The 27,415-nt window shown below is 48.9% G+C and overlaps 1 protein-coding gene and 1 long non-coding RNA gene across 9 annotated transcripts in view; both read left to right on the plus strand.

The window, feature by feature from the left end:
* HMBOX1 (homeobox containing 1) overlaps window positions 1–13,037 on the plus strand; it is a 129,246-nt gene extending 116,209 nt beyond the window's left edge. For 3 of the 8 annotated variants that reach the window (XM_083432710.1, XM_083432709.1, XM_083432711.1), the window contains exons 9-11: window positions 1,768–1,862; window positions 2,119–2,220; window positions 9,893–13,037. In XM_083432710.1, the coding sequence (XP_083288836.1) occupies window positions 1,768–1,862; window positions 2,119–2,220; window positions 9,893–10,030 (335 nt within the window). In that variant the 3' untranslated portion in view covers window positions 10,031–13,037. The remainder of the gene's footprint in view (window positions 1–1,767; window positions 1,863–2,118; window positions 2,221–9,892) is intronic. The other 5 variants (XM_083432712.1, XM_083432713.1, XM_083432714.1 and 2 more) reach the window with 5 other exon arrangements.
* Window positions 13,038–16,128: 3,091 nt separating this feature from the next.
* LOC310673990 lies at window positions 16,129–26,281 on the plus strand. The gene is made up of 3 exons (XR_014509286.1): window positions 16,129–16,752; window positions 17,013–21,498; window positions 21,572–26,281. It is a non-coding gene; the product is annotated as an uncharacterized lncRNA (long non-coding RNA).
* The last annotated feature ends 1,134 nt before the right edge of the window (window positions 26,282–27,415 follow it).

Genomic DNA, 27,415 nt, shown 5'->3' on the forward strand with positions numbered 1-27,415 from the left:
CTTACTGTCAGGAAGTTCTTCCTAATGTTGAGGTGGAATCTTCTTTCTTGTAGTTTGGATCCATTGCTCCGTGTCCGCTTCTCTGGAGCAGCAGAAAACAACCTTTCTCCCTCCTCTATGTGACATCCTTTTATATATTTGAACATGGCTATCATATCACCCCTTCACCTCCTCTTCTCCAGGCTAAACATGCCCAGCTCCCTTAGCCGTTCCTCATAAGGCATTGTTTCCAGGCCTTTGGCCATTTTGGTTGCCCTCCTCTGGACACGTTCCAGTTTGTCAGTGTCCTTCTTGAACTGTGGTGCCCAGAACTGGACACAGTACTCCAGGTGAGGTCTGACTAGAGCAGAATACAGTGGCACTATTACTTCCCTTGATCTAGATGCTATACTCCTATTGATGCAGCCCAGAATTGCATTGGCTTTTTTAGCTGCCACGTCACACTGTTGGCTCATGTCAAGTTTGTGGTCAACCAAGACTCCTAGGGACGCGGGTGGCGCTGTGGGTAAAAGCCTCAGTGCCTAGGGCTTGCCGATCGTCAGGTCAGCGGTTCGAATTTACCTTTAAGACTCCTAGATCCTTTTCACATGTACTGCTCTCAAGCCAGGTGTCTCAAGCTTAGGTGTTTGTTTGTTTTTTTAAGATGGCAAGGTGCCCATTATCTGAGCAAAGACCCCAGCTCAGAACTGCTTCTGGGTTTTTGGGGAAATTGGTGTTCTTCAACCACATTAACCCGCCCTTCCTGAACAGCCTAACAACACGCATTAAGAGGGGCTTGCACCGTACAGTGGTACCTCTGGATGCGAATGGGATCCGTTCCGGAGCCCCGTTCGCATCCTGAAGCGAATGCAACCCGTGCCTGCGTGTGCGCAGGTCGGGATTTGCCGCTTCTGCGCATGCACGTGACGTCATTTTGAGCGTCTGCGCATGCGCGAGTGGTGAAACCCGGAAGTAACGCATTACTTCCGGGTCGCCGCGGAGCGCAACCCCGAAAATGCTCAACCCAAAGCTGCTTCAACCAGAGATATGACTGTATTGAAATGAAGATGAAAATGGGACCCCTCCCGTGGTGTGCCTTTATTGTAAGAACCATCAAGCCACAGTAGGAATAAATAAATGCGGGAAGATTCACAGGCATAAGGAAAGAGAGGGAGGGAGAGAGAGAATGTATGAATGTTGCTTTTTTGCAGTCAAGTCTAGTTTTCCACCCTTCTTGACGAAAGGGCCTTTTAGGTTTGAAGCCTGTTAGGTAGGGATTTTGTGTGTGTGTCCATTGCACTTCCACAACCATGTAGAAAAAAAAGTGTGAAAGTGGACGCATTATTTGGCTTCCTGAGAACTGCTGCTCTCGTTTGAAAGGCGAGCCGCTAGCCCTTATGACTGAAAAGATAGCGCCTGCCGAAATCTCAGGAGTCGGAGAAGTGGCTGCATAAGATTATCAGTAGTAATTTTGCGCAATAGCAAAATAAAATTTTAAAAATGCAGAACGAAACACTATGCAGATGTTCATGACAAACCTGCAAACCAGGCAAGCTTGCCCAGTTTCTTGTTTTGCCGAATCTGGGTCGTCTCGGTTGCAGGAACTTTTAACTATTTATTTATTTTTTTAGCGTGGGGTACACACAGCTCTGGTTGTCTATTTGTGGTTCTTACAAGAAACAACGTGCCCCGTTTGTGTGTGTGTGGGAGGGTCCCCATTCTTCATCTTCATCCTTGCCGGTAACCCTTGCAGCAGATAATTTAGGGATCCATTTGCTTTTTTCGAAGAAGCAGCAATCCTGGAGAGTCATGGCATAGATGTTCAAAGTCCCGGAGGCCACTCCAACAGTGATGACATAGACGGCAATGACTATTCGGAGCAGGTAAGTATCCGAGGCGAGACAGGTGTGGCCCCCAACCCCGGGCGGCACGTCTCTCCCACCAGTGGCCGCCGGTCCTCATTTGGGGTGGGTGGGTGGGAAGGTGGCTGTGGGGGGGTTGGTGATCCTGGCCTCCCTCCTCCGCTTCCCGGATTAACCCTCCCATCTTTTTGTGCTCTTGTCGCACAACGGGGGAAAGGCGGGGAAAGCCCTTCGCCGGACCAGCCTTCACCCACATGGATTTATTGTCACACAACAGGACACTTGGCAAGTACGCAATGGGGAGGAGGAGGGCCGATGTTCAGAGGGAGGCAGAGAAGCAGAGAAGTTAGAAGAAGACAGGAGGATCTGCTCAAAACAAGCAAGTTAACGCTCCGTTTGCAAAAAATAAATAAATACAAGGGCATGACTTGAGACTCCCAAATTCTGCACCGCCACGCATCGTAACCCTGTGGTCTTGTTTGCTCCCGTGTGCCCTTGTAACCAGAGCTGTGTGTATCCTACGAAAATCCATCCATGTGTTATTGTTATTTTTTTATTTATTTAAAAAAAGAGAGAGGAAAAGGTCAACAAATATTTCCAGTGCTCGTTGTTCCTAGTCAGTGGGAGGGAGAAGCCTGGAAACAGCATTTAATAAAGTTCCGGAAACCAGAGGGTTGTGCGCATGGTCACGTTTTGGGTTGTTGCTTTTTCTCTGAACAGCCCACGGAGGGAAGGACGGGCGCCACCCGTTTGATTTGACAGAGTGACGGCCGCTCTCTTGTTTCCCATCGCCAGGCAGCCATCCCCCTGCCCTCTAATTCCATTGGCTGCATAGCCCTGGCCTCTCCTCCGCCTCCCTCTGCTCCTTGCCAACGAATTACAAATTCCTCTGACGGCACAAAACCTGGGAACAAAATCTGCCAGGTCAAGGCACACGTATTTGCATAATTCTCAAGGTGCGTTTCTGAGCGCCTAGGCTTTTGAATGCCACATTAGGTGTGGAACACACAGCCCTGCTTATAGCACAAAAATATACAAAGTTGTTTCTCCTTCCCCTTTCCCCCTCCCAGTGCAAGGAATGCAAAGAAATACATGCATGCTCCCCCAGGAATGAATGCATTGATCGCGACTTAGTAGTATGGAAGCTCGATGCGCAATAAGGGAATCCCCTAAGTCCACCTTCTCATGATGTTCTGTGGGGGGACCAAAGGCTATTCAGTCCATGGCTAAAGAATCATAGAATTGTAGAGGTGGAAGGGACCCCAAGGGCTATCTAGTCCAACCCCCTTAAACTGCAGGAAAGCATCCCTGACAGATGGCCAACCAACCTCTGCTTAAAACCCTCCAAGGATGGAGAGTCCACAATCTCCCGAGGGAGACCGTTGCACCGTTAAACAGCTCTTACCGACAGAAAGTTCTTCCTAATGTTTTGTCGCAATCTCCTTTCTTGAAGCCGTTGGTTCGAGTCCTCCCTCCGGAGCAGGGGGAAACCAGCTTGTTACCTCTTCCATGGGCCTTTGGAGCTTTGAAGATGCCCATCATTTCTCCTCTCGCTCTCCTCTCCTCCTCTCACTCTCCTCCGGGCTAAACATCCCCAATGCCTTCCACCACTCTTCATCAGGCTTGGTGTCCTCAGCCTTGGCCGGTCTCGGTTGCCCTTCTCCGCACACATTCCCGAAAGCGTAGAGGGGCCAGGAATCAGCGGCTCCTTCGCCCCCAGGCACAATTGCAATCCCTTCCATTTTCCTCTGCCCTGTGCTGAGGAAAGACTTTGGGTTTCTGAGCGCATGAGGCTCCCGCAATGGCCCATTTCTCTCACCAGGCAAATGCTGAGCATCGCCAGTTCCCTCTTACTCGGGAGTCGGTCCTGGCGGAGCTTTTCGCGGGGTCCACTTTTATGCAAGGCTTTTCCGCAGCTGTGGAATTAGGTGGTCTATAAAGCTATGACTTCATGATTCAGTGACCCTGGGCCTTCAGTCTGTGACTGTGGCTGTGAGCATTTGGAACTGTGGTCAGTTTTGGTAAAGAGGCCACTAGATTGCTTTGCCGCACACGTATTTAAGTTGATAATTCCTCACTGAGCTTACTGCAAGCTGCCCAGGGCCTTGCCATAATAATAATAATAATAATAATAATAATAATAATAATAATAATAATAATAATTTGTTATTTATACCCCGCCCACTCTGGGCAGCTTCCAACAAAATATTAAAATACAATAGTCTATTAAACATTAAAAGCTTCCCTAAACATGGCTGCCTTCAGATGTCTTCTAAAAGTCTGGTAGTTGTTTTTATCTTTGGCATCTGGTGGGAGGGCGTTCCACAGGGCGGGTGCCACCACCGAGAAGGCCCTCTACCTGGTTCCCTGTAATTTGGCTTCTCGTAGTGAGGGAACTGCCAGAAGGCCCTTGGAGCTGGACCTCAGTGTCCGGGCAGAACGATGGGGGTGGAGACGCTCCTTCAGGTATACTGTTTAGGGCTTTAAAGGTCAGCGCCAACACTTTGAATTGTGCTTGGAAATGTACTGGGAGCCAATGTAGGTCTTTCAGGACTGGTATTATATGGTCTCAGCGGCCGCTCCCAGTCACCAGTCTAGCTGCCGCATTCTGGATTAGTTGTAGTTTCTGGGTCACCTTCTGAGGTAGCCCCACGTAGAGCGCATTGCAGTAGTCCAAGCGGGAGATAATCAGAGCATGCACCACTCTGGCGAGACAGTCTGCTGGCAGGGAGGGTCTCAGCCAGCGTACCAGATGGAGCTGGTAAACAGCTGCCCTGGACACAGAATTGACCTGCGCCTCCATGGACAGCTGTGAGTCCAAAATGACTCCCAGGCTGCGCACCTGGTTCTTCAGGGCCACAGTTACCCCATTCAGGACCAGGGAGTCCTCCACATGTATTAAGGCAGCTTCCTAAGGGTGATCAAGAAGAAAAATAAAGGAGGCGGACCTTTGATTTCCTTTGCTCCATCAGTCGCTTTGTCTCTTGTTGTTACCAGGAAAGATGATCAAGGCAAACTCTTGCATAGGGGATGACTGAGAGTCCGCACCTGAACTAGGCAAGCCAATGGTCATATTTCCAGGTTGCCCAGTAGCCCCCTTTCCACTGCTGGATAAACTGGCCACCAATTGTAGGGCTGGAAAGGCACCTTGAAGATCATCTTGCCTGAGGCAGGAATTTGCAGCTGTCCCAGACGGGACCTGCAACCTTGACATTATCAGCACCATGCTGTAACCAACTGAGCTTTCTGCTATGGGGGTCCTTTAAGTTAAGGCTTCTGGGTGCCTTTTTTAGGAGAGTCCCACTAGAGGCACCAAGATGGAGGCTCTCAAGCCTTGGATGACGATGATGATATTAAATTTCTATACCGCCATTCACCCACAGATCTCAGGGCAGTCCACAACATAAAAATACAAGGTGGAAAAACACATGATGCATAATAAAAACAAGAACAAAGCAAAAACGAGAACAAATACCGCCCCCCAGCCCTAAAAACATTTAAAAGCGGAATAGGATGTTAAACAGCCCAGTGCCTGGTTGCAGACTAACATTCTTGCCTGGTGCCTAAAGGCATATAATGAAGGCGCCATATTTCACCGTGGTCACTTTTAGTTGAAAAAGTTACTCAAAAGTTTTAAGAAGTAACGCAAAAAAATATACTGCTGGACGGGGGGAATAGTTTTTCTTCTAAATTCTTTCTTCACTGAGGGAGGTGAAAATCTGAACTTTTGCACCTTCTTTTTCCTTAAAAAAAAGAAGCTTTCTCTGCAGTTAAAAAATGCTTTCTTGGGTGTGCTATATCCGACATTCTGTTCAGATTTTCCACGCCCCAACTCATCTGGGGATCTTGTGTAAAGGGCGATCAAAGGGTAGCAAAGTGATCCCAGGCACGTCCCACTTTTCAGCTGTGTTTTTAGTTTCCTTACTGTCATTGTGGATCGTTTTTTAAATGTGTTCTGATTTAGTTGTGTGCTGCCCTGGGCTGCTGTTTGAATGGCACAGAAATGAAAGAATAACTAGGTTTTGCTTCAAGTTTCCTCTGAGGCTCTTTACAAATATGAAGGCGACGATTTTAATTTTCCGTCTGTATTTTTTGGGTGAAAAGAATGTCATTGTGCAGATTAAAAAGAACCCAGTCAATACAGTGCATTGAACCTTGCCATGCTTATTTAAAGGGATGTTAAAGGCCAGAACATCTCAGAGCATGAGCATGTTCCAACACCTATGTGCATACATTGCTTTCTCAGATGTGAACCCCCCCCCCCCCCCGCAAATTACTTCCTTAGAAAAAGCAAAAGCTGCTTCATCTCCTCTTTGTTAAGGTTTTTTTGTGTTTTTTAAATAAAGCCATGGGTATGACTGTCTTTAGATCAGCTTTCCTAGCCTGGCACACGCCAGACTGCACAATTTGGACTACAGTTCCCATCAGCCCCAGCCAGCCTAGCTGCACTCCCATTGGCCACAGAATCCTCTCTGTTGTGCTGCCTGGGGCTGATGGGAATTGTAGTGCAAAGCAGCTGGAGGGCAGCTTGGGCAAAATAATAATAATAATAATAATAATAATAATAATAATAATAATAATTTATTTATACCCTGCCCATCTGGTTGGGTTTTCCCAGCCACTCTGGGCGGCCTCCAACAGAATATTAATAATAATTTTTAAAAACCGATAAAACATCAAACATTTAAAACTTCCCTAAACAAGGCTGCCTTCAGATGTCTTCTAAATGTCAGGTAGTTGTTTATCGCTTTGACATCTGATGGGAGGGTGTTCCACAGGGTGGGCGCCACCACTGGGAAGGCCCTCTGCCTGGTTCCCTGTAACTTGGCCTCTCGCAGTGAGGGAACCACCAGAAGGCCCTCGGCGCTGGACCTCAGTGTCCGGGCAGAATGATGGGGGTGGAGACGCTCCTTCAGGTATACTGGGCCAAGGCTGTTTAGGGCTTTAAAGGTCAGCACCAACACTTTGAATTGTGCTCGGAAACGTACTGGGAGCCAATGTAGGTCTTTCAGGACCAGTGTTATATGGTCTCGGCGGCCATTCCCAGTCACCAATCTAGCTGCCGCATTCTGGATTAGTTGTAGTTTCCAGGTCACCTTCAGAGGTAGCCCCACGTAGAGTGCATTGCAGTAGTCCAAGTGAGAGATAACCAGAGCATGCACCACCCTGGTGAGGCAGTCTGCGGGCAGGGAGGGTCTCATCCTGCGTACCAGATGGAGCTGGGAGACAGCTGCCCTGGACACAGAATTAACCTGCGCGTCCATGGACATGGCTGCACACCTGGTCCTTTAGGGGCACGGTTTCCCCATTCAGGACCAGGGAGTCCTCCACACCTGCCTGCCTTCTGTCCACCAAGAACAGTACTTGAGTTATGTGGTTTAAGCCATTGGCATTTCACCATGTACACAAAGAAACACAGAACTGGCATGAATCAGAAAGTGCCAGAAGCATTTTAGAGCAGGGAGACTTGCTGAGATAGTTTCAATAGAGGAAAGAAACTGGCGCTCCCCATGGATTGGTTTAAATTTTGTCTTGTCCTACCCTTCCCCCCCCCCCCCAATTTATAATTATTTTAAATTTGTTGTTAGCTGCCCTGAGCCCGGTATTTGAACCGGAAAGGGCGGGGTATAAATAAAATTATTAGTAGTAGTAGTAGTATTAGTATTAGTATTACAGTGGTACCTCGCAAGACGAAAAACTCGCAAGACGAAAGAGTTTTTTGTTTTTTGAGTTGCTTCGCAAGACGAATTTCCCTGTGGGCTTGCTTCGCAAGATGAAAACTTCTTGCGCCTTCCGTCAATGCATTCCTATGGGAAACCGTGCTTCGCAAGACGAAAAATTCACAAGACGAAAAAACTCGCGGAATGAATTAATTTCGTCTTGCGAGGCACCACTGTATTATTATTTGCTGTGTCCAAAGAACTAAGCACACAGCATGTAGCATTATTTAAATTTTCTCCCCCCCTCACATCAAGGCATTCGAGTTAAATTAGGCTGAGAGCTGAGGACTTCATCCAGGGAGCTTCCTGGCCTCAGTGAGGACTTGAACCTTGAATATATACAACAAAAACACAGCTCCTGCTTTCCTACCTCCCACTGAACTTGTCTGCTGGGATGGGTTTATGATCCAAATAAATAAGGAAATAAAACCCTCCCCTTCTCTCTCTCTTGATGCAGTTATAAGCATTACAAATCATAATGCCACCTTTACTTGTATTTTGCCCGAAAGCTGCAGAAATAATTTTTCAGAGGTGCTCAATGTCGCTATCCCCCCAAAACACATTTCTTCCCGTATTATCCGCCCCCCCTCCCATTTTCTTCCTGAGAACAGGTTGAAGCGTAATGTTTTATTTTGATTTGCAAGTGTACTCAGATGCCAATGTAGATGTGTGTCTTGAGCCGTGAGCGACACCTAGATAAAACATCCATCCTTGGGACACTGAAAGAGAAGGGCGCAGAGAGAGGGGGAGGAAGAGAGAAACACATAATCATGTATTTTATTCATACGCACATCAACACTCCTTCCACAAACAAGCTTCTATATCCGTCTTCTGCGGCTGAAATTAAAAAAAAGAGAGTGTTAGATCACTTCCAGGAACGCACAGCCTCCACTCTCTGCAGAGTTCTATAAATGCCTTGTTTGCACAATTCTTCCTTCCTTCTCTTTTTTTTTAATTAAAAAAAGCTGAAATATTTGGCCAGATGTGAAATGTATATGCGCTTGTGCAGATAAGCGCATGGGTCTCTACCACTGAGATTGTGGACGGGGTCTTAGATTGTACAAATTCAGAGGGCTTGCAGAATCCCTTTATTTTTCCTAAGACCCTCACAAAGAGCTCTGAAGAATCAGGCATCAGGACCCAGCAGTCATCACTGATGTCTGAAGAATCAGGCATCAGGACCCAGCAGTCATCACTAGCTAGGGTGGCCTCTCTTGTTTGCCCGTGAGCTTGGCCTTGCTAAACTGATAGGTAAAGGTAAAGGGACCCCTGACCATTAGGTCCAGTCGTGACCGACTCTGGGGTCGTGGCGCTCATCTCGCTTTATTAGCCGGCAAACCAGAGCAGTGCACAGAAACGCCGTTTACCTTCCCGCCAGAGTGGTACCTATTTATCTACTTGCACTTTGACGTGCTTTCGAACTGCCAGGTTGGCAGGGGCAGGGACCGAGCAACGGGAGCTCACCCTGTCGCGGGGATTCAAACCGCTGACCTTCTGATCGGCAAATCCTAGCCTCTGTGGTTTAACCCACGGCGCCTCCCAAGTCCCACTAAACTGATAAATAGCACTGAAATCCCATGGCAAACCTCCAAAGACATTCCTAATCTCTGCCTGCGTAAACAGTGGACGTGTTCCCCTTTGCTCTGATTTTCATACTGCCGTGCCGCTTGCAGATTTTCAGGGTTCCGCTCGCGGAATTTAAGATTGCGGAATTTAAGATTGCGGAATTTGGGCAGGGAGAGATGGGAAGGAGAGAGGCCAGCTTTTCCCAAAACTTCCCTTTGTGGTTTTCGTGCCTCTCCATAATTCCCCGCAGGATTCGAAAGAGTGGCAGGTTGCTCCTTCCGTCTAGTCTCTTTCCTTTCCATCTTCGATTCGGATGGGACCCTCCAGGGGCATGTAGCGCAAGGGAGCAAAGGAACCTTCTTCTCAGAAATAATAATAATAATTTATTATTTGTACCCCGCCCATCTGCCTGGCCTTCCCCAGCCACTCTGGGCTGCTTCCAACAAAGATCAAAAATACATTAAAATGCCGCACATTAAATACATTAAATACCTTCAGATGTAATAATAATAAAACCCTGAAAACGTGGTTATCTCTGCACGCCTCTTCTCCCTCCCTCCAGTGCCTGACTAGCATGCCCGCCATCTTTGGAAATAAGACGCCACTAGAAGATTAGAGTCATTTTCTGCCCTTGGACTGTTGCATCATAAAGACTTTATTCTGAACTCCTATCGAGTGATGGTTTGCTTGCTAATGGGGCTTTCCTCCCCTTCTCCTCCCCTCCCTCCCTCTCTTTCCTCCCTCCCTTCCCCTCCGCCTCCCCAGGATGACAGCACTAGTCATAGCGACCACCAAGACCCTATCTCACTAGCCGTGGAGATGGCGGCCGTGAACCACACCATCCTGGCGTTGGCCCGGCAAGGAACCAGCGAGATCAAAACAGAGGCCCTGGACGACGACTGATGACGCGACGGAGGGGGAGGGGCTCCGAAAAGAGAAAGTAAACTTAGTTTTTAGCCGTAGCACCTTAGCAGCCTTTTCCGACCCCCCCCAAGCCCCCCACCCCGTGCCCCCCAAAGCCCCCACCCCCGGTCTCCAAAATGTGTTCTTCTTAACAGTATAACTCTTTGCAGTCTCTTGTATGTCAAGTTAGCCGTTTAGGGTCTCGTCGTCCTGTGAAGAGGGCACAACGCCCTCCGATTCCGCGTATAAACTCAGTATTATCTTTCCCGGTCCGATAAGCAACCAAACCAACTGACCTCCCCATGCAAACCCCGTCTCACAGCTAGGCAAAAAACCTCTGCTGCTGCTGCTGTTGTTGTTGCTGCTGCTGTGCTCTCTCTAGCATTCCACGAGTCTTCTTCCTGGCATCGCCGCCGGCCCTCGATTCCAGCTTAAATCCAGATTTAGGAAAAGACAGCGCGGCTTTGCGTTCGTCCCTCCCAACGTCCCCCGTGGATGCTTTCCCCGTCCCAAGTCTGGGGGAAGCTGTTGTTGCTGCATCGCTGGGGTTGGGCTAGATGGCCGCTGGGGATCCCCTTTCAACTCCGCAGTTCTACAATTCCACGGAACGGGAGTTTGCGTGGCTTCGGGGCTCGCAGCCGGTGCGTGGCGGGGTTTGGCAAGGGATAGGGAGGTGGGGAAACAGCGATGTCCCTCTGCTATTCGACTCGGCCTTCTTTTCTTGCAAACTGGGATGTGTGAGATGCCAGCTGAACTTGAAAGAAGCCGAGGGTCTCTTGTAAGCTTCCGTCCGCAGAAGAGGGTGCCCGCTGTGTCTCTGTGTGGCAGCCACGGGCATGTCGTCTTCCAGAGAGAACGTAGTATCATTGGGTGGCGTAGAAGGAAGTCTCTCTTGGTGGAGGCGATGGGGTGGTGGTGGTTGGGTCTTCGGTGTCTGTGCAATGGGCTGTGAACGGAGCTGCCGGCCGCAGAGATCTAGCCAAAGACCCACACACAGAGGGTGCAGGGCTAGAACAGTGACTCTGGCAGAGTGGGCAGGACTGGGCTTCCGCGAGGTTGGGTAGCCGTCTCTAAATGTGAACGTTTTGTGGCGAAATGGGTCTTACATTTCCAAACTCGGCCCCAGCTCTCAGGAGTCTGGGAAATGGCTCCAAAGTCTTACGACCACTTGCTCTGCACCCCACCTCCCCGCAAGAAAATGCAGCGCTCTCAAGGAAAGCTTGACCATCGCCTTTTAGCTGGTTCCCCCTAAAGCGTTTCGGAAACGTAGATGGCGAGTCTTACAAGCGCCACAGTTAGCCCATCAGAGAGTGTGCCTCTTCCGTAGCCCGTTCCCCGCAGTATCGCACAATTGACCCGAAAGAAAACCGGGTGCAGATTTTTTGGTGTCTTTCCTGTTCGTCCTGCTGTTGCTCAGGAGCTAGAAACCTGAATTGGGGGGCAGGTAAAATAATCATTGGAAGCCATAAGTAAACTGGAGAACGGATTTAGCTTTGAGCCAGGTATTCAGCAGCCGGGGTCCAGTTGCCATTGACCTCCTAGCACGGCGCAGGTTAGTTTCTACTTCCTTTTGTGCTCTTTGGTTGGGTAGCCATGAGGTCGGGTTCAGGAGAGGCTGCCCAGGGATATGCCTTTGGTTGGGTCAGAACGCTCTGGCTACGTAGGAAAAGAAACAAATGGAGGTGTGTTTCCTTCGTTTTTTGTTCATCTTGGATCCAGTGTAGCACTTTGGGTTTCTTACTTTTTTTCGTAAATAAATCGATATATTTGTATTTGATAATTTCCCTTTTTTAAATATATATATATAACATTGGATTAGCCTAAACTGAAAATATATATATGTAAAATCTTGTGTTAAACCATCCCATCTTGGGGAATCATCAGTCCGGGGCATCTCAGGTGACAAGGAGCCTCACCTGTTGCTCTGGAGATGCTCCTGTACTTTTGCCATGCTGGTCCCTTCCAGATGTTTGGGACTACGGTTCCCATCAGCGCTGCCACAGGAGCTCGGTGAGTTGTGGTCTGCAATCTCTGGCAAGCACCAGCGTGGTGAAGGCCTCTGTGCTGAGTATCTGAGTTCACTCATCGCCGCTGCCTTTTACCGCTTCCCGATCACGTCGGCGGAATTTACCCGGGAGTCGTTCCTGGTGGGATCGTGGCCCGTGTCACTCAGCACCTCTTGGGTGCAAATCTTCAGCCCATTGAATTCTTGCACCCCTTTCCCCCCCAATTCTCGGTTTTTCTGGTGACGTGTCAGCCTCGTTTTTCTCTGGTAGATTTTACTGACCAAAACACATCTCGTTTCTTTGTTTTCCTCCCTCCACTGAAACGTAAGCAACTGCTTGTCTTTTGCCCGGCACTGCCTTGTCCTAGTAGGCCAGCTTTCAAGGGGCCTTGGACTTAGACTCAGGGATGTTGTGAGATTAGACTGGCGCCTGGAGAGAGAGATTCTCTTCCTGTTGGGCAGAAGTTGGGACCCTCTCAGTGCTGGGGAGTGAAGAGGTGGGGAGATTTGGGGTCTCCTGTCTGAGGGAATGCCCCAGCGCTGCCCCAGATTCCTTTCTGCTGCTGCAGGGGGCAGTAGGACCCGAACCAATGGATTCAAGTTAAAATACAGGGGATTCCGACTAAACATCGGGAAGAACTTTCTGACGGTAAGCGCTGTTCAGCAGTGGAACAGACTCCCTCAGAGAGTAGTGGACTCGCCTTCATTGGAGGGTTTTAAGCAGAGGTTGGATAACACCTGTCGTACCTGCATTTCAAAGGGGTTGGTCTTGATGACCTTCGGGGTCCCTTCCAATGAAGGAGAGTTTTGCATTTACCCATCCGAGCGAGTGAACTAGGAGAACTAGAGCTGCTCCGGTGGGATTTTGACCTGGTGTACAATCACAGACGGAGCAGGTAAGCGAAGTGTCTGGATTTGAGAGGACCGTTTAATGGTCAATGCCTTTTCCGCACTGATAATGTTGTCCTTGATGTTATTACAGTTTCAGATTTGTCCCAGCAGCCAACTTTAGGAAAGAAAAAAAGGGGAGAAATTAGCTTGCAGGAACAGCTCACTTTCCCAAGTACAGTAGCATAACATCAGGTCCACTGGCCCAAACAGGCCACCCCTTTTTCCCTTGGACGGATTTGCAATTTCACCTCTGTCGCCTCCAGTTTTCAAAAGAAACGCTGAGATCTCGTGTGAGTTTGTGGCTCTGGGCCACTTGTTGCAGTGACGGCCTTTTGCTATCGATTCAAATGTTGGCGGCGGCTGCGTTGTCAGAACGAATTCAAAATGGCAGCCATTCCGGAACTGATATTTTCAGAAGGTTTTGCTCCCGAGGCTGAAAGGAGAACGGTGCACTGGGTTACAGAAGGAAAGGAGCCTGGTCCCAGGGCTTGGACCCTGATTGTGGGAGGGTGTTGTGGACTCAGCAATAAATGTGCAGAGGGCAGGTTTGTACAGATCTAGGAGGAGCCGCTGTGTGTATCGAGGCAACGAAAGTCCTGGCATCACTCTGAGTCGTCTGGTAGCAATAGGCTGCCATTGCCACCCTTTTCGGGTATTGTATCTCAATGGAAATATGAGACGCAGCCGCTCAGTTGCTCTTTGTGCCTGATGAGGAATGGTTGAAGTTTCCATCAGGATTGTCAGAGCAGTCAGTTCAGCTCCATCCTCTCTCACTCCGAGAACCCAAACTCTCTTCTTCCTTCGCTTTTCTTCCCAAGTTGCCTTTACGGTCCAACGAGAGTTTTCTAGATGCACTGCCGGGTGCCTAACCCACCACCCCAGCCTTTGCCAAGTTCCAGGCGTTTGGAACTGCAACTCCCATGAGCCTCAGCATCAAACAGCTGGGATTGATGAGTGTTGAAGTTGAAAACATCTGGAGGGCCGTTAGGTTGGCCACAGCTGCTATACCCTCACCTTTATTAGGCATCTTAACCATCGTGGGAAGGGTTGAGGTTTTCGGAAAGTAGTCGCAGATTGATTTAACCAATTCATGCACGCACACAAAAATTTTGAGGAGGAATTTGTCTGAATGGTTTGACCTGTAAATCCCTTTGGCCATGTGCAAACTCCCTCTGTTGTGGGTTTGGTGGGAAAATAGCCTTTGGTGGGAAGATAAAGCCTTTACTCCCAGCAGAAGGGTCTGGTCTGGTCTTCCAGTACCGCCCAACTCTATGGTTTTGTGAAACAATTGGGATAACACTGGGGTAGATCTTAATTTTTAGGCTTCCAGTTCCTTTCTTCCTTCCATAGTCTTCTGTTTGAATTTGGAGCCAGAGCTTTACTTTGAAGCGTTGAGGTGCATATACATTTAAAGCTCCCCAGCCCAAAGGATCCTGGGAACTGTAGCTTGTTAAAGGTGCTGGTTTGCCAAGGGTGAACTCCAGTTCCCAGGATACTCTGGAGAAAGCCATGTGCTCTAGACGTACAGGCAGAGTCAACAAAGAGCAGCTTCCTCTAGAACAATCCATGTTATTCTGTGTATCTTTCACTTCCTTCCTGATGTGTATTGTTGTTGTTTAGTCATTTAGTCGTGTCCGACTCTTCGTGACCCCAAGGAGCAGAGCACGCCAGGCACTTCTGTCTTCCACTGCCTCCTGCAGTTTGGTCAATCTCATATTTGTAGCTTCGAGAACACTGTCCCACCATCTCGTCCTCTGTCGTCCCCTTCTCCTTCTGCCCTCCATCTTTCCCAACATCAGGGTCTTTTCCAGGGACTCTTCTCTTCTCATGAGGTGGCCAAAGTCTTGGAGCCTCAGCTTCAGGATCTGTCCTTCCAGTGAGCACTCAGGGCTGATTTCCTTTAGAATGGATCGGTTGGATCTTCTTGCAGTCCATGGGACTCTCAAGAGTCTCCTCCAGCACCAGAATTCAAAAGCATCCATTCTTCGGCGATCAGCCTTCTTTATGGTCCAGCTCTCACTTCCATACATCACTACTGGGAAAACCATAGCTTTGATTATACGGACCTTTGTTGGCAAGGTGATGTCTCTGCTTATTAATATGCTGTCTAGGTTTGTCATTGCTTTTCTCCCAAGATGTGTATTATTATATCCCAAACCCTGCCTTTCCGCATATTTGGAGCGGCAGGGGGTGCTTTGGAGAAGGGGAGAACCTGGTTGGAAGATGACCAGGAAACGCTGAGATTTCCTACCAGAAGTAAATTCCACGTTCACAAAAGTGCTTCCTGTTGAGATTTATTTTTTTGGCACTCTGCACTACTTGTTCTTCCGTGGCACGTAAGAATCTGGGCTCCTGTTTCCCCTCTTTTGTTGCTTCCACGCACAAGCCGACAACGGTTTTACGTTCCATGGTAGATGACGCTTTATCACATCCGTCGGAGGGAATCTGCCTTCTCCCGAATCAGTCCAGCGCCATCTTTTCCAGACTGGCAGACAGCGGAGTCTCCCAGATTGCAGAGAGAGGGGCTTTTGGCAGCCCTTCCTGGGAAGGGCGAGAATTAAACCCGGGGCCTTCTGCACTCAATGCAGGTGTTCTCCCATGGTGCTGCCATAGCAGTGGCAGGGATGTGTCCCGGCCGGGATGAGGGGGAAGAGGCGAGGAAAGAAAGGGAGATGCTACTGAGATTTGACATTTCCTGCCCACAACAGGAGCACGGTTCAAAGCACCCCTTGCTAACCACTGGCTAACTTTCCCTACCTTTCCTTGTCTCCTGAACTTCCACTTGGCTGATCTGGACCTTCTCATGCGCTCTTGATGCGCACCTGTGGCTCTTGCGGACAGGCTGGCCCATCCATTAATTTTTTAAAACAATACATTTTTATTATTTTCTTTGCACAGTCATTTTACAATACATTAAATCACACACAGTGGTGCCCCGCAAGACGAAATTAATTCGGTCTGCGAGTTTTTTCGTTCTGCGAGTTTTTCCGTCTTGCGAAGCACCACTGTGTATTGACGATTTCCCTTAGGAATGCATTGGCGGTTTAAAAAAAAAAGGCGCAAGACGTTTCATCTTGCGAAGCAAGCCCATAGGGAAATCCGTCTGGCGAAGCACCTCAGAAAACGGAAAACTCTTTCATCTTGCGAGTTTTTCGTCTTCCGAGGCATTCGTCTTGCGGGGCACCACTGATATATACTTTTAGCTCTGCCGAGTTTGCGACTTCCCTCCTTCCCTTCAGCGGGTATCCCTTATTTTCTCCAGTCACGTATTTTAATTTTTAACCTTGTATCTGTCTTATACATACATTGTAGGAGTTACTTCAGTCCTGCCAGTGTTTTTAAATATTTACAGTTATCCTTTAAGTACACAATAAATTTACTCCAAAATTCCTGGAATCTCTGATCGTCCTGACCTCGAATCCTGCCGGTCAGTTTGGCTAATTCCGCGTAGTTCATCATTTTCGCAATGGTAGGGACTTCTTGTGATTTCCAATTTTGGGCCAACATATTCCTTGCCGCCGCTGTGGCGTACATAAATAGTCTTTGGTCCGTTCTGTTTTCATAATCTCTGGCTGCCCCATCCATTTCAGTGGAAGACGCAGACCCACAGAAGCATCTTGGCCACCACAGAGCAGAAGAGAGAGCCTGCAGGATCAGGCCAGTGGGCCATCTAAGTCCAGCATCCCCTTCTCACCGTGGCCAACCAGATGCTCACCATGGGGAACCAGCAAGCAGGATTCGAACCCAAGGCCCCCTTTCCAGCCACTGGGTTTCCGAACGGTTCAGACACAGCACAGTCGCCCTGGCTATCATGAATTTATTTACTGTATTTTTTGCTCTATAAGACTCACTTTTTCCCTCCTAAAAAGTAAGGGGAAATGTGTGTGTGTCTTATGGAGCGAATGCAGGCTGCGCAGCTATCCCAGAAGCCAGAACAGCAAGAGGGATTGCTGCTTTCACTGCACAGCGATCCCTCTTGCTGTTCTGGCTTCTGAGATTCAGGATATTTTTTTCATGTTTTCCTCCTCCAAAAACTAGCTGCGTCTTATGGTCTGGTGCGTCTTATAGAGCGAAAAATACGGTAAGTCATGATCAATGGCTGCTGCAAGGCCTAGAAGCTGGTCTTCTTCACCCCATCCCGGGGCCAGGTAGGCAGGCATCCAGCCAGCAGAAGTGAACCCCAATTAAAGTGAGGCCTGTTGACCGAAGTCCCCCTATAAAGTGTGTCATCTTTCTGAATGAGCTGCCTTGTAGGAACTGGTGCAGCCACAGAGACAGCTGCTCCCGGTGCGACTCAGTCCAAGCTTCCATCAGCCGGATCGAGGCCCTTCTCTGAACCGCAAACGCAGATGGATCTCAGGGGCTCTCAGTGAGAGCGACTCGATCCCCCTGGCAGAGAAAGAATTGCGCCATTTCCATACGCTGGATTCCCCCCCCCCTCCCAGTTTAGGATATTTGCTCAGGTCACATGCAAACTGCCAGCCCCCCCCCCCCCCAGTTTCTTAGGCTGCAGTCCCGATCCTGCTTACTTTGGAGTAAGCCCCTCTGAATTCAGCAGGGCTTACTTCTGACTAAACATGGTTAGAATTGCCCTGCTCGCTGTCTTCGTGTGCTCCTCAGGATCTGCTAGTTCTTGGCTTCCTTTTTTTGCCCAAGAAACAAAATTTTGAATGCCCCCGTCCTTTCTGTCAACCTCCTTGTGGATTAAAACTTAGTTCCTAAATCTCCCCCTTTTTTGCTTTAGGGTTACTTTTTAATAAAATGCAGAAATAAATTATTGTTACTCAGTTTATTATGCGCTTAGCCCGATTTAATACTTTGTGGGAAATGATTTTTGGCTGAGAACAATCTGCTGTGGAGGGATGGCGTTGCCTGGTCTGTTGGAGCTTGTATATGTCATACCCGGGCCTGACATAGTATGCCCTTTTAAAATGTGAGTTTTTTTGTGGATGGATGGGTATTGGGTTGCGGTTTTTATTTTGATTATGTATTTTGTGGTTGCATATTTTGATTTTATTCCATGAACCGCCTCCGGGTATTGGGCGGTATGTAAATTCAGTTAATAATAATAATAATAATTGTAGGTTGTGCCTTCCATGTAACTGAAGCGGCCATACGTCCACTGGCTTCCCTAGGCTAGAAATGTCCACTCTGACTGGCAGCAGCTGAAGCTTCTACCTGGCTCTCCCTCCCAAATCCATTCTTAACGGGGACTGAACCTGATTATACATGTTTCTCTACCACTCAGCTGTTGCCCTGTTCCCTGTTCTTTGGAGCTGGATCAAGCCAGTAGCCTGACCAGTCCAGCGCTCTGTTTTCACTGTGGTCGGTTCGCTACCCAGACGGAGCTCACAAGCAGAATCTGAGCCCAGCAAGGCTCGCTCGCCTGTGATTCTCAACAACTACCGTATTCTTTGCTCTATAAGACTCGCTTTTTCCCTCCTAAAAAGTAAGGGGAAATGTGTGTGCGTCTTATGGAGCGGATGCAGGCTGTGTAGCTATCCCAGAAGCCAGAACAGCAAGAGGGATCGCTGCTTTCGCTGTGTAGTTGCTGTTCTGGCTTCTGAGATTCAGAATATTTTTTTTCTTGTTTTCCTCCTCCAAAAACTAGGTGCGTCTTGTGGTCTGGCGCGTCTTATAGAGCGAAAAATACGGTAATATTCAGAGGGCTCTGACTGCGGAGCTAAAACATAGCCATTGTGGTTAGTAGCCATTAAGAGTCTTTTCTACCACGATAAAGCCAAGTTTTCCGGTCTTCTCCTTCTCCTCGGGACTCCTGAGTTGTGCCTGCCTCTGTGACTGTAGCCTCGTTCGGATGTAGCGCTAAACGTTTGCCGGGCTTTGGACGTAACGCTAAACCACCATGGTCGCAAACCGAGACAGAGGTTTCTGAACTCCTCCTGGTGGCCACATCAGAGGAAGGTGCTAAACTGTAACTTAGTCTCACACCGAAAGCATAGCTCTCCTTGTCTAACCTTCAGGAGAACCTTCCACTCTCCTTATCCCACACAATCTTGTATACAAGGGCAATTTGCACATCACGTTGGCTCTGCGGCGACGGCAGCCATCACATGGTAGCCTGGCTGTGTCAACACGCACCGTGTGATTTGTCTGCCACAAATCCTGGCCTGGCGGGATCTGGTCCAGCATCCATTCTTCCAGCGGCCAACCAGACCATGTCCTTTTGCCACTCCAGGCCAATATCACAACCTGATAAAGACCAGCGGCCATTTGTGGCTGATCCTGGCAGCTGCATCAGACCAATGGACTGTCTAGTTCGCCATCCCATTTTCCCACAGAGATGAGCAAGGTTCCAGTTGGCCTCTCTGTCCCACTGTTGATCCTCAGCAACCGGTCTTTAACAAGGTTTCGGTTTAGGTCAGCCACCCAGCCAAGAAATAACTTTGTGCTGAAATTCTGGTAGTGTCTCTTACAGTGGTTCTTCTGTTTGCGGCCAGGAACAGGGTCTCTGTCCAGGTCTGCGGTCGGAATGGCTTGGGTACAACTGACCGGTTAGCTTTCAGTGGAGCACAGTGTGTTATTTCTGGTGTCCAAGTACAGAAACACCTCCGTGGAAACCGATCAGCTGGTTATCCCAAAAAGGAAGCTGTAACAAACAGGTTGGTAGGGCATTGCAATCTGCTACACCATATTGAATTTGACCGAGATCGCACTGGACTGTTAGGAATGAGATTCCAACTCAAGCTTAGGAAGAACTTTGTGGTGCTAAGAGCTGTTTGACGTTGCAAAGGGGCAGCGCTCTCCTTCCTTGGAGGTTTTTAAGCAGCAGTTGGACGGCCGTCTGCCGGGGATTCTCGAGATGGGATTCCTCTCTATGATTCTGCGAACTCTGATAAACCGTTTGGTATTCCGGGCGGATTTCAAGCAGCCACTGCCGACACCTTCCCATCCCGATACGAGGAGCCGCCTTTGTGCAACTTTCCCTTAGTTTGTGATGTTTCTGAAGGGGGGGGGCACATGTCGCCACTTCCTTGGCATGTGGGCCATCAGTGTGGCGAGGCCTGGGAGAAGGCAGGCTTCCGCTCTCTCCGTGAAAAGGCCAGCATTGGAAAGCTAAAATAGAAGATAGGTCATGGGCTCCTCCATCTTGGGTGTGGCGCTCTGGGCCAACTGCCTTTGGGTAGAAACATCTGCTTCCTTGAGTCCCGAGAGTGGCTTGTGCGCTACAGAGTAGCTGTCTGTCTTAGGTGTTCATTTTCTAAAAGTGCCTACATGAGCGGCTGGGGGGCAGGGAGGATAGCGAGCAAGAGGCCCCCCCCCCGGCCTCACCAGTTGCCCGGGGGATGATGACAAAAGGGCATTTCTCCCTTACATGCCTTACGCCTGCGGGACTTGGAGGGCCCTAGAAGGTTGCATTAGCTGCCCAACAAAAGCCGGGCAGAAGCCATGACAGCCGCTTCCACTGCCTCTCTTTCCTCTCCTCTTGACTTGAATTCTGTTTCTGGAAAACCTCTGTGAAGTTTGGGCGTTTGAGGTTCGTTTCAGTCTCCTGTTTGGGTGTGGGCAGCAGGGACATAGGTCACCCCGATGCTTCAGAGATGTGTGTTGCTTGGGCCTGGTGGTAGGGAGGCAAGGCCGTCCCAACGAGTGATACGCACCCACAACACCGACGTCTGCCGTGACATATCGGACATGCGGAGATTATTCCTCCTCTTTCTCTTCCACCCCAGCCAAACCTTCTCCTGCCCACCCTCTTCCCCGAGTCGCCATTGCGCCCCTGGACAAACCGGGGAGTTGTGGGGGGCAATTTTCAGCACCTCTGCGATTCACGCGCTCCTTGGACATCACGATACCTCAGGCAGGTTCGCGCCCCCCATCACAAAGTCATTCTCCTGGCCAGACTGCCAACCATTGCAACTTAACCTCTGCCCCGAAAGGGACTCTCGTTGCAGATCTAAAGCAGTGCAGGATTTGTTTCCCAGGTCCCAGACCTGTGCATTTAATTCCACCTGGAGGGATCTAACTGGACAGGTGACTGTCTCAATTGCGTCCCTCTGTAGCCGAAGCTTCCGATCCAGTCCTTAAATCAGGTTTCCCAAAAATGCCTTCTTCTTTTTCAGTCGGGCTTGTTTTTGTAAACGGTCACGGGTCACCCTAAGTTTGTAAATGCGTTAAGTGGAAAGTGTTCTTGATTAATCTTTTTTCTTTCTTTAAAAAAACACACGAGTATTTTAAAAAATTCTGAAAGGAACAGTATCTCTCCCAGATTTGCAGTTAGTTTAACGTCTGTTTTGTGGCGTGCAATTTTCATACTGGTTTCATAGGCACCGCGATCTTGCCCCTCCGATTACAAAGCGTTGAAGGTTCTTGCACCATGTTGGGGAAAGGCTGGTTTCCACGCTGTTTTGCGAGTCCTGAGTGCGAATCACACGTCGTTCCAGATTATTCGGTTTACCAGCCAGGCTGGTCGGCCCTGCAGGAGCGTGCTTTGGCACCCGAAGCCAAAATGCCAGGCGTCTTTGTTGCACTGTTCCCAGACAGCAGCTCTGTAGTCAGAAAGCTCTTTCCCTCCCTGGCACAGAAAACACGGGTGTGGAATGCAGCCTCAGAGGCCTGCCATGCATCCTGGCGCCGTGCCTTGGCCTGTTCCGGGCCGACACCTGCCGACGCATTACCTGGACGAGAAAGCCCCTTTCTGAAAAGGAGCCATCCAGACTTGTGCTGGGGCTGCCGAAGATGGTGGGGTCCCTGCACCTTAATTCAAGCCAGCCTTTCTCAACCTGTGGGTCCCCCAATGTTGTTGAACTACAACTCCCATCAGCCCTAGCTAGCAAGGCCAGAGCTCAGGGATGATGGGAGTTGTAGTCCAACAACATCGGGGGACCCACAGGTTGAGAACCGCTGCAAGCAGAAAGATTTTGGCAGCAGCAGAAGGTAGCAAGGCCTGCTGAAGTCGCCCCCCCCCCCTTACCCAAAAGGTGCAGGGACTTCCTCCACTTCCGTTCATCTCGCTTGCAACCCTTGTGCGGTCCTTTCGTTGGTGTTGCAGTGGGGGGGGGCCTGCGAGGCAGAAGGTGGTGCCTTTATCGGCCCAGAAGGGCCAAGGTGAACCGGGGGGGTGAGGTGGGGGTGTTGTTCCTGTACCAGGGGGTCAGTAGCAACTCTTCGCTCTTCTCCCTCCCACCCCCTGAAAGGGTGTCGTGCTGCTGGGGCGTCCCTGGTCCGTGCCTTCGGCCAGCGTCTCTCGTTCAGTGATGGGCGGCCAAGGGTAGATGCATCCTTCTCTGGGCTCTGTCCCTCTCGAAAAAGGAAAAAGGCAGGACGGATACTGACCCCCCCCCTCCCGTTAAGTCATTGCATTTCAACTGTTTCGTGGCTGCATCCCTGCATCATCAGGAGTTTGCGATGTGGGAAGAGGTCATCTCTAGTTTCGTTCCCCGTGTGAGTTTTTGCGTGGCATTGATATTGTTTGGAGGGGGCGGGGGGGGGAGAGCGTTAATTTGGAAAACAGAAGTGTAGGAGCCAAACTCACAGGAGCCGAGGTCTCTTCGCCCCCCCCCCCAATAAAATATTTGAGGGCCCCCAAGTTGATGGGCGTTAATAGTGTAATGTGATCGGTTCAGCTTGGTGGGGCTTACCTGCCCGTCCCCTTCAAAAAAATTGGTTACAGTGGTACCATAGATTCCAGTGTATTAGGCAACTGGGCGTATAAGGTGACCCCCCAAATTGGCTTGGGGGGTCGACTTATATGCCCAGTCTTATACGCGGCAGCTTTGCTGGGCGACTTCCTCCCAGCGCAGAGCCCGCCGCCCGCTGCCCAGCAAACCCGTACCCGCCGTATGAGAGGACCCCTGACTTTTTAGAGGATTTTCCGGGGTTAAAAGGCGTCTTATACGCCGGAATCTGTGGTACCTTGGTTTACAACCATAATCTGTTCCAGAGGTCCGGTTGTAACCCAAGGCTGGCTTTCACCAATGGGGCCTCCCCCCCAAAAGTGGTTGTAATCCAAAAAAATAAAAATAAAAATGGGTTGTTATCCAAAAAAAAAGGGACACACACCTCTGGGTTTGACGTGGTTGTAATCCAAAGCGGTTGCAAACCAAGGTACCACTGCATTTCATTTTTTACCCCTGGAATCTCGCCAGTCCAAGTTGATTGGCATTTTGACAACTGTATATAATTTGGGAATTAACTCTTATCTGTTACAATTTGGTTATCATGGGGGTGAATCGGAAAACTAATTACAAAGAAATGATTATTTTTCAAAAAAAGGAAGCCAGCCCGTCTGCCTTGTAGACTGCGAGGGGGACGGCACGCCGACCTCAGACTTTTCGGGTCTTCCGCTGTCTGCATTGCGGGGAGACAAGACCCGCCCCGTCGTAGGAGCTCATTTATTTGCCTTTTTCCCTCAACCTGCTGTTGAGAAGCCTTTGTGTGTCTGCCTGTGCGTTTCCTCCGTTGACGTCCCGGGGTCTCCTGCGTCTCCCCCTCCTCGCTCACTATTGCGGTGGCAATGGGCACCCTGGCCTGGTGCCCTTGCCCTGCCAACCTGTGTCTCAGCCTACCTCATGAGGTAAATCTGTGTCTCGCCGCCCCTCAGCTCGCAACCCTCGTTTTCGTTTTCGTCCGTAAACGTCTGCTCTCCACGCAAAAAACACACGACTCCCTCCGCACTGGAATGTATGTATATCTCTATCCCTTTCCCCAAAAATCCTCCACCACTGACAACCCCCCCCAAAAAAGGCCCCCCGCCCCTTGCTGTTGCCACCGATTCCTCTTGCAGATTGAATGCTGCTTTAAATGTGAAAAAAAGAAACAGTTGTTTTAAAAAAAAGCTATATAAGGAAGAGAAGAAAATAAAAAAATAAAAATAAAAAAAACCTGAATGAAAAGCTAAAGCTGAATTTATAAGCCTTGTTGCATATGAGCCAAAAGTGCAAAAAGCTCCATATAATAAACTAACCTGCCACTCATATAAATATAAATATATATAAATATATTAAAATCAGACTGTTCTACAAAATTGTGTATTTGTATTTTTGTGTACGTAAAATTTTCTGCTAAGCAGAAGGGAGGATGTAGTATATAGGATGATGTGAGAGAATTTTTTTTAATCAAATTTCTTTTGCTACTTATTTTTGTTAACATCTATATGCCTGTCTTCGTCTTCTGTATGTATGACACAGTTTTTGAAAAAAGCTGTGGTCTCTCTCTCTCTTTCTCTCGCCCTCTTGCCTTTGGTCCCATATTTCAGGACCAGGTTCGGGTCAGTCACCCCCCCAGAAACCCCCGTTGCCCAAAGGGCTGAGTAACAGACAGCTGCCAGTATCAGAAAACTCCTCAGAGGGGCTTCGCTGCCGTCGCTCTTTGTGGCACCAAACTCCGGCCGGCGCCACTGCATTGCTCAGAATCCTTAAATCATCCTTGCAGGTCCTTCTGCGCACTGGCCCCTAGTAGCGAAAAAAAGCTTTGGGCCAGAGTATCCAAATCTCTTCACTGAGATATTGCTGCAAAGAACGCCATTATCAAATCACACCAGAAGCGATTGGCAGAGATATTTGGGGGATTTCCAAATTGTGCAGGAAATGTGGGGGCTGGGAGGGAAGTGGGGCGAAATGGCCACTTTGAGGTCGTTGACCCCACCCAAACCAAAATGGCCACTTTGTGCCGTGATGGTTTGAGCCACGGCGTCACCTGGCCACCTCCTGCCCCTCAAGATAGTTCAGGACAGTCCAAAACAGCTCGAGGGATACCAGGTTGGCGAACGTTAGTAATCTTAATTTTCCATCTCCTCCATAATCCGTGTTACGACCCTGTAGGTAAGAAAGGAGGAGGAGCCATTTTCTGGCAAAACTGCTCCCCGTGTAACAGCCAGCGAAAGATCCAGCGAGTGTATTGGCCGACGCCTTGAAGACCATGCCAGTTTCCCTCCTCCAAATCATTAATAATGACATCCTAATTTGCAAAGGGGACGCGGGTGGCGCTGTGGGTTAAACCACAGAGCCTAGGACTTCCCGATCAGAAGGTCGGTGGTTCGAATCCCCGCGATGGGGTGAGCTCCCGTTGCTCGGTCCCTGCTCCTGCCCACCTAGCAGTTCAAAAGCACGTCAAAGTGCAAGTAGATAAATAGGTACCGCTCCGGCGGGAAGGTAAACGGCGTTTCTGTGCACTGCTCTGGTTTGCCAGAAGCGGCTTAGTCATGCTGGCCACATGACCCAGAAGCTGTACGCAGGCTCCCTCGGCCAATAAAGCGAGATGAGCGCCGCAACCCCAGAGTCGGTCATGACTGGACCTAATGGTCAGGGGTCCCTTTACCTTTAATTTGCAAAGGATTTTGTTTAAGGATCTCTCGCTTCCTACTTCTTAAATGCGAGGCTAGTCCCAATTCCCCTGCGTGAATTCTTCCCAAACCGCTTGTGCAAAACTGGGACCACTGTTGTTTAAACCCTGTGCGTTTTTTTTTTACAGAACGGTCAGTGCCTTGAGTGCTTTGCTAGCATGTAAACGGACACACTTACGAAAGGCCTTTTCGAGGAACAAACAAACAGCAGCTCTGCGACAAACCACGGTAAAAACGTACTTGGTCTGTGCCATACCCTATTGCAGGTGAGGAACGCATGATGTTCAATGCTCAGCCCTGTGGGAAAAAACCCCAAAACTTGCACACAGCAGGGAGAAACGTAATTTCTCCTTCTGTGCTAATTTTGTGTTTGTGGGCAGGCATTCAGCACCGTACGCTCCCAAGTACGATTTTATTGAATGATGGAATCGGTTTGCCAAGAGCGAAGTTGCAGCCATAATTAAGAGTCTCAAAGCCTCTTTCGTGTCAGAATTTTTTCTCCCTGGGCCTTGATTTCCCCACCCATTTAATACAATGCATTCTTGCAGAGAGCAGCTATTCACATATTTCCCCATCTCTCCATTAAAAGATAAAATGCCATATATATATAATTGCCTCTTGCCTTCCTCCCCCCAAAACAGGGGTGGCAACGAGGGGAAACAGGAGAGAGAGAGAGAGAGAGACAACATCTTTCTACGTAGGGCTCATATTTATACCAATGTGTACTGACTGTGAGAGGCGTCCTTGTTTCTGTACGTGAAAGGGGGGGTTGGGGAGAGAGAAAGAGAGAAACAAGTGCTCTATTGTATTGATTAAATACTAGTTTAAAAGAAGAAAAAAATACAAAAACAAAAACGACAACCGAGTCCTTGTATCCTTGTAATCTCCTATTCTGGATTATTAGTGCCTTTTTGGACAGTAGACTGTTCTGTAATTAAATTGTAGTATAACTGCTTTTTTGTACAGTTTTGTTTTAAATAAAACTTTTTTTTAATTTGTGTTTATTTTAGTATTGTACCTACTAGAAAATTAAAATGTATAACTGAAGAAAAAACAAGTTCTGGTTCGGTCCTCTTTGTGCGAAACGTCGCCGGTTTCATTTCGCTGGGGGTTTGCAGGGTCCCCGAATTCTCATGACATGGCCGGCCGCCATCGGTCACCCAGCCACCTGACCCACTTCTGTGGCAGGATGGTCCTGAGAATGGTGCTGTTCAGAAAATTCATCCCTAGATTTTCAAATTTGGGGGGGGGGGGATGGTTAAGGGAATCCAACTTGCTACTTGGATAATTGCCTTTACAGCAGAATTCAGTCTCTTTATTTTTTACAATTTGGTACAGGGCTTGATTGGGGGGGGGGGAGAAACACCACAAATTGGTATACAGAAAAGCCAAAGCAATAAAACTAACAATAAGAAGAGTTAATAGCCATTTAAGACATTTGAAAATAACAACAGACTGGAAACTCCCTTCGGCTTTCTAAATTTCGGGAGAAACCTGTCCAAACAAAAATGATTTGGGCAGGTGCCGAAAAAAAGTACAGCGAAGGCACATGCCTGAAGGCACCTGTCAAGTGGCAGGGAGTTCCAAAGTGCAGGTGCGACCACACAGAAAGGTAAGAGTTCTTAGGCAGGATGGATTTTAATAGGACATCAGTAACAGGGCCAGTTTGACTGATCAAAGTGGTGGAGAGGATATTCCTAGGTACCGTATTTTTCGCTCTATAACACGCACCCTACCAAAACACGCACGTAGTTTTTAGAGGAGGGAAATCCGTAGGCATACCACCCGTAGGCATTCCCTCCATAACACGCACAGACATTTCCCCTTACTTTTTAGGAGGAAAAAAGTGAGTGTTATGGTGCAAAAAATACGGTAAACTGGTCCCAACTTTCTAGGGGTCATACTAACAGCAATACCTTGAACTACGACCACATCATCGTAAAAAGTTACACAAGTGTTTTTGGGATCAGTATTATGACCAATTTGTTGCACTGGCTCCTGGTGGAGTACAGGATCAGGTTGAAGGTGCTGGTTTTAACTTTAAAGCCCTATACGGCCTAGGACCCTCGTACCTACGGGACCACCTCTCCTGGTATGCCCCACAGAGAAACCTACGGTCTGCAAACAAAAACATCCTGGAGGTCCTGGGCCATAGGGAGGTTAGGCTGGCCTCAACCAGAGCCAGGGC

This window comes from Podarcis tiliguerta, assembly GCF_965153285.1.
Source record: "Podarcis tiliguerta genome assembly, chromosome: 3".
Lineage (NCBI taxonomy): Eukaryota > Metazoa > Chordata > Lepidosauria > Squamata > Lacertidae > Podarcis > Podarcis tiliguerta.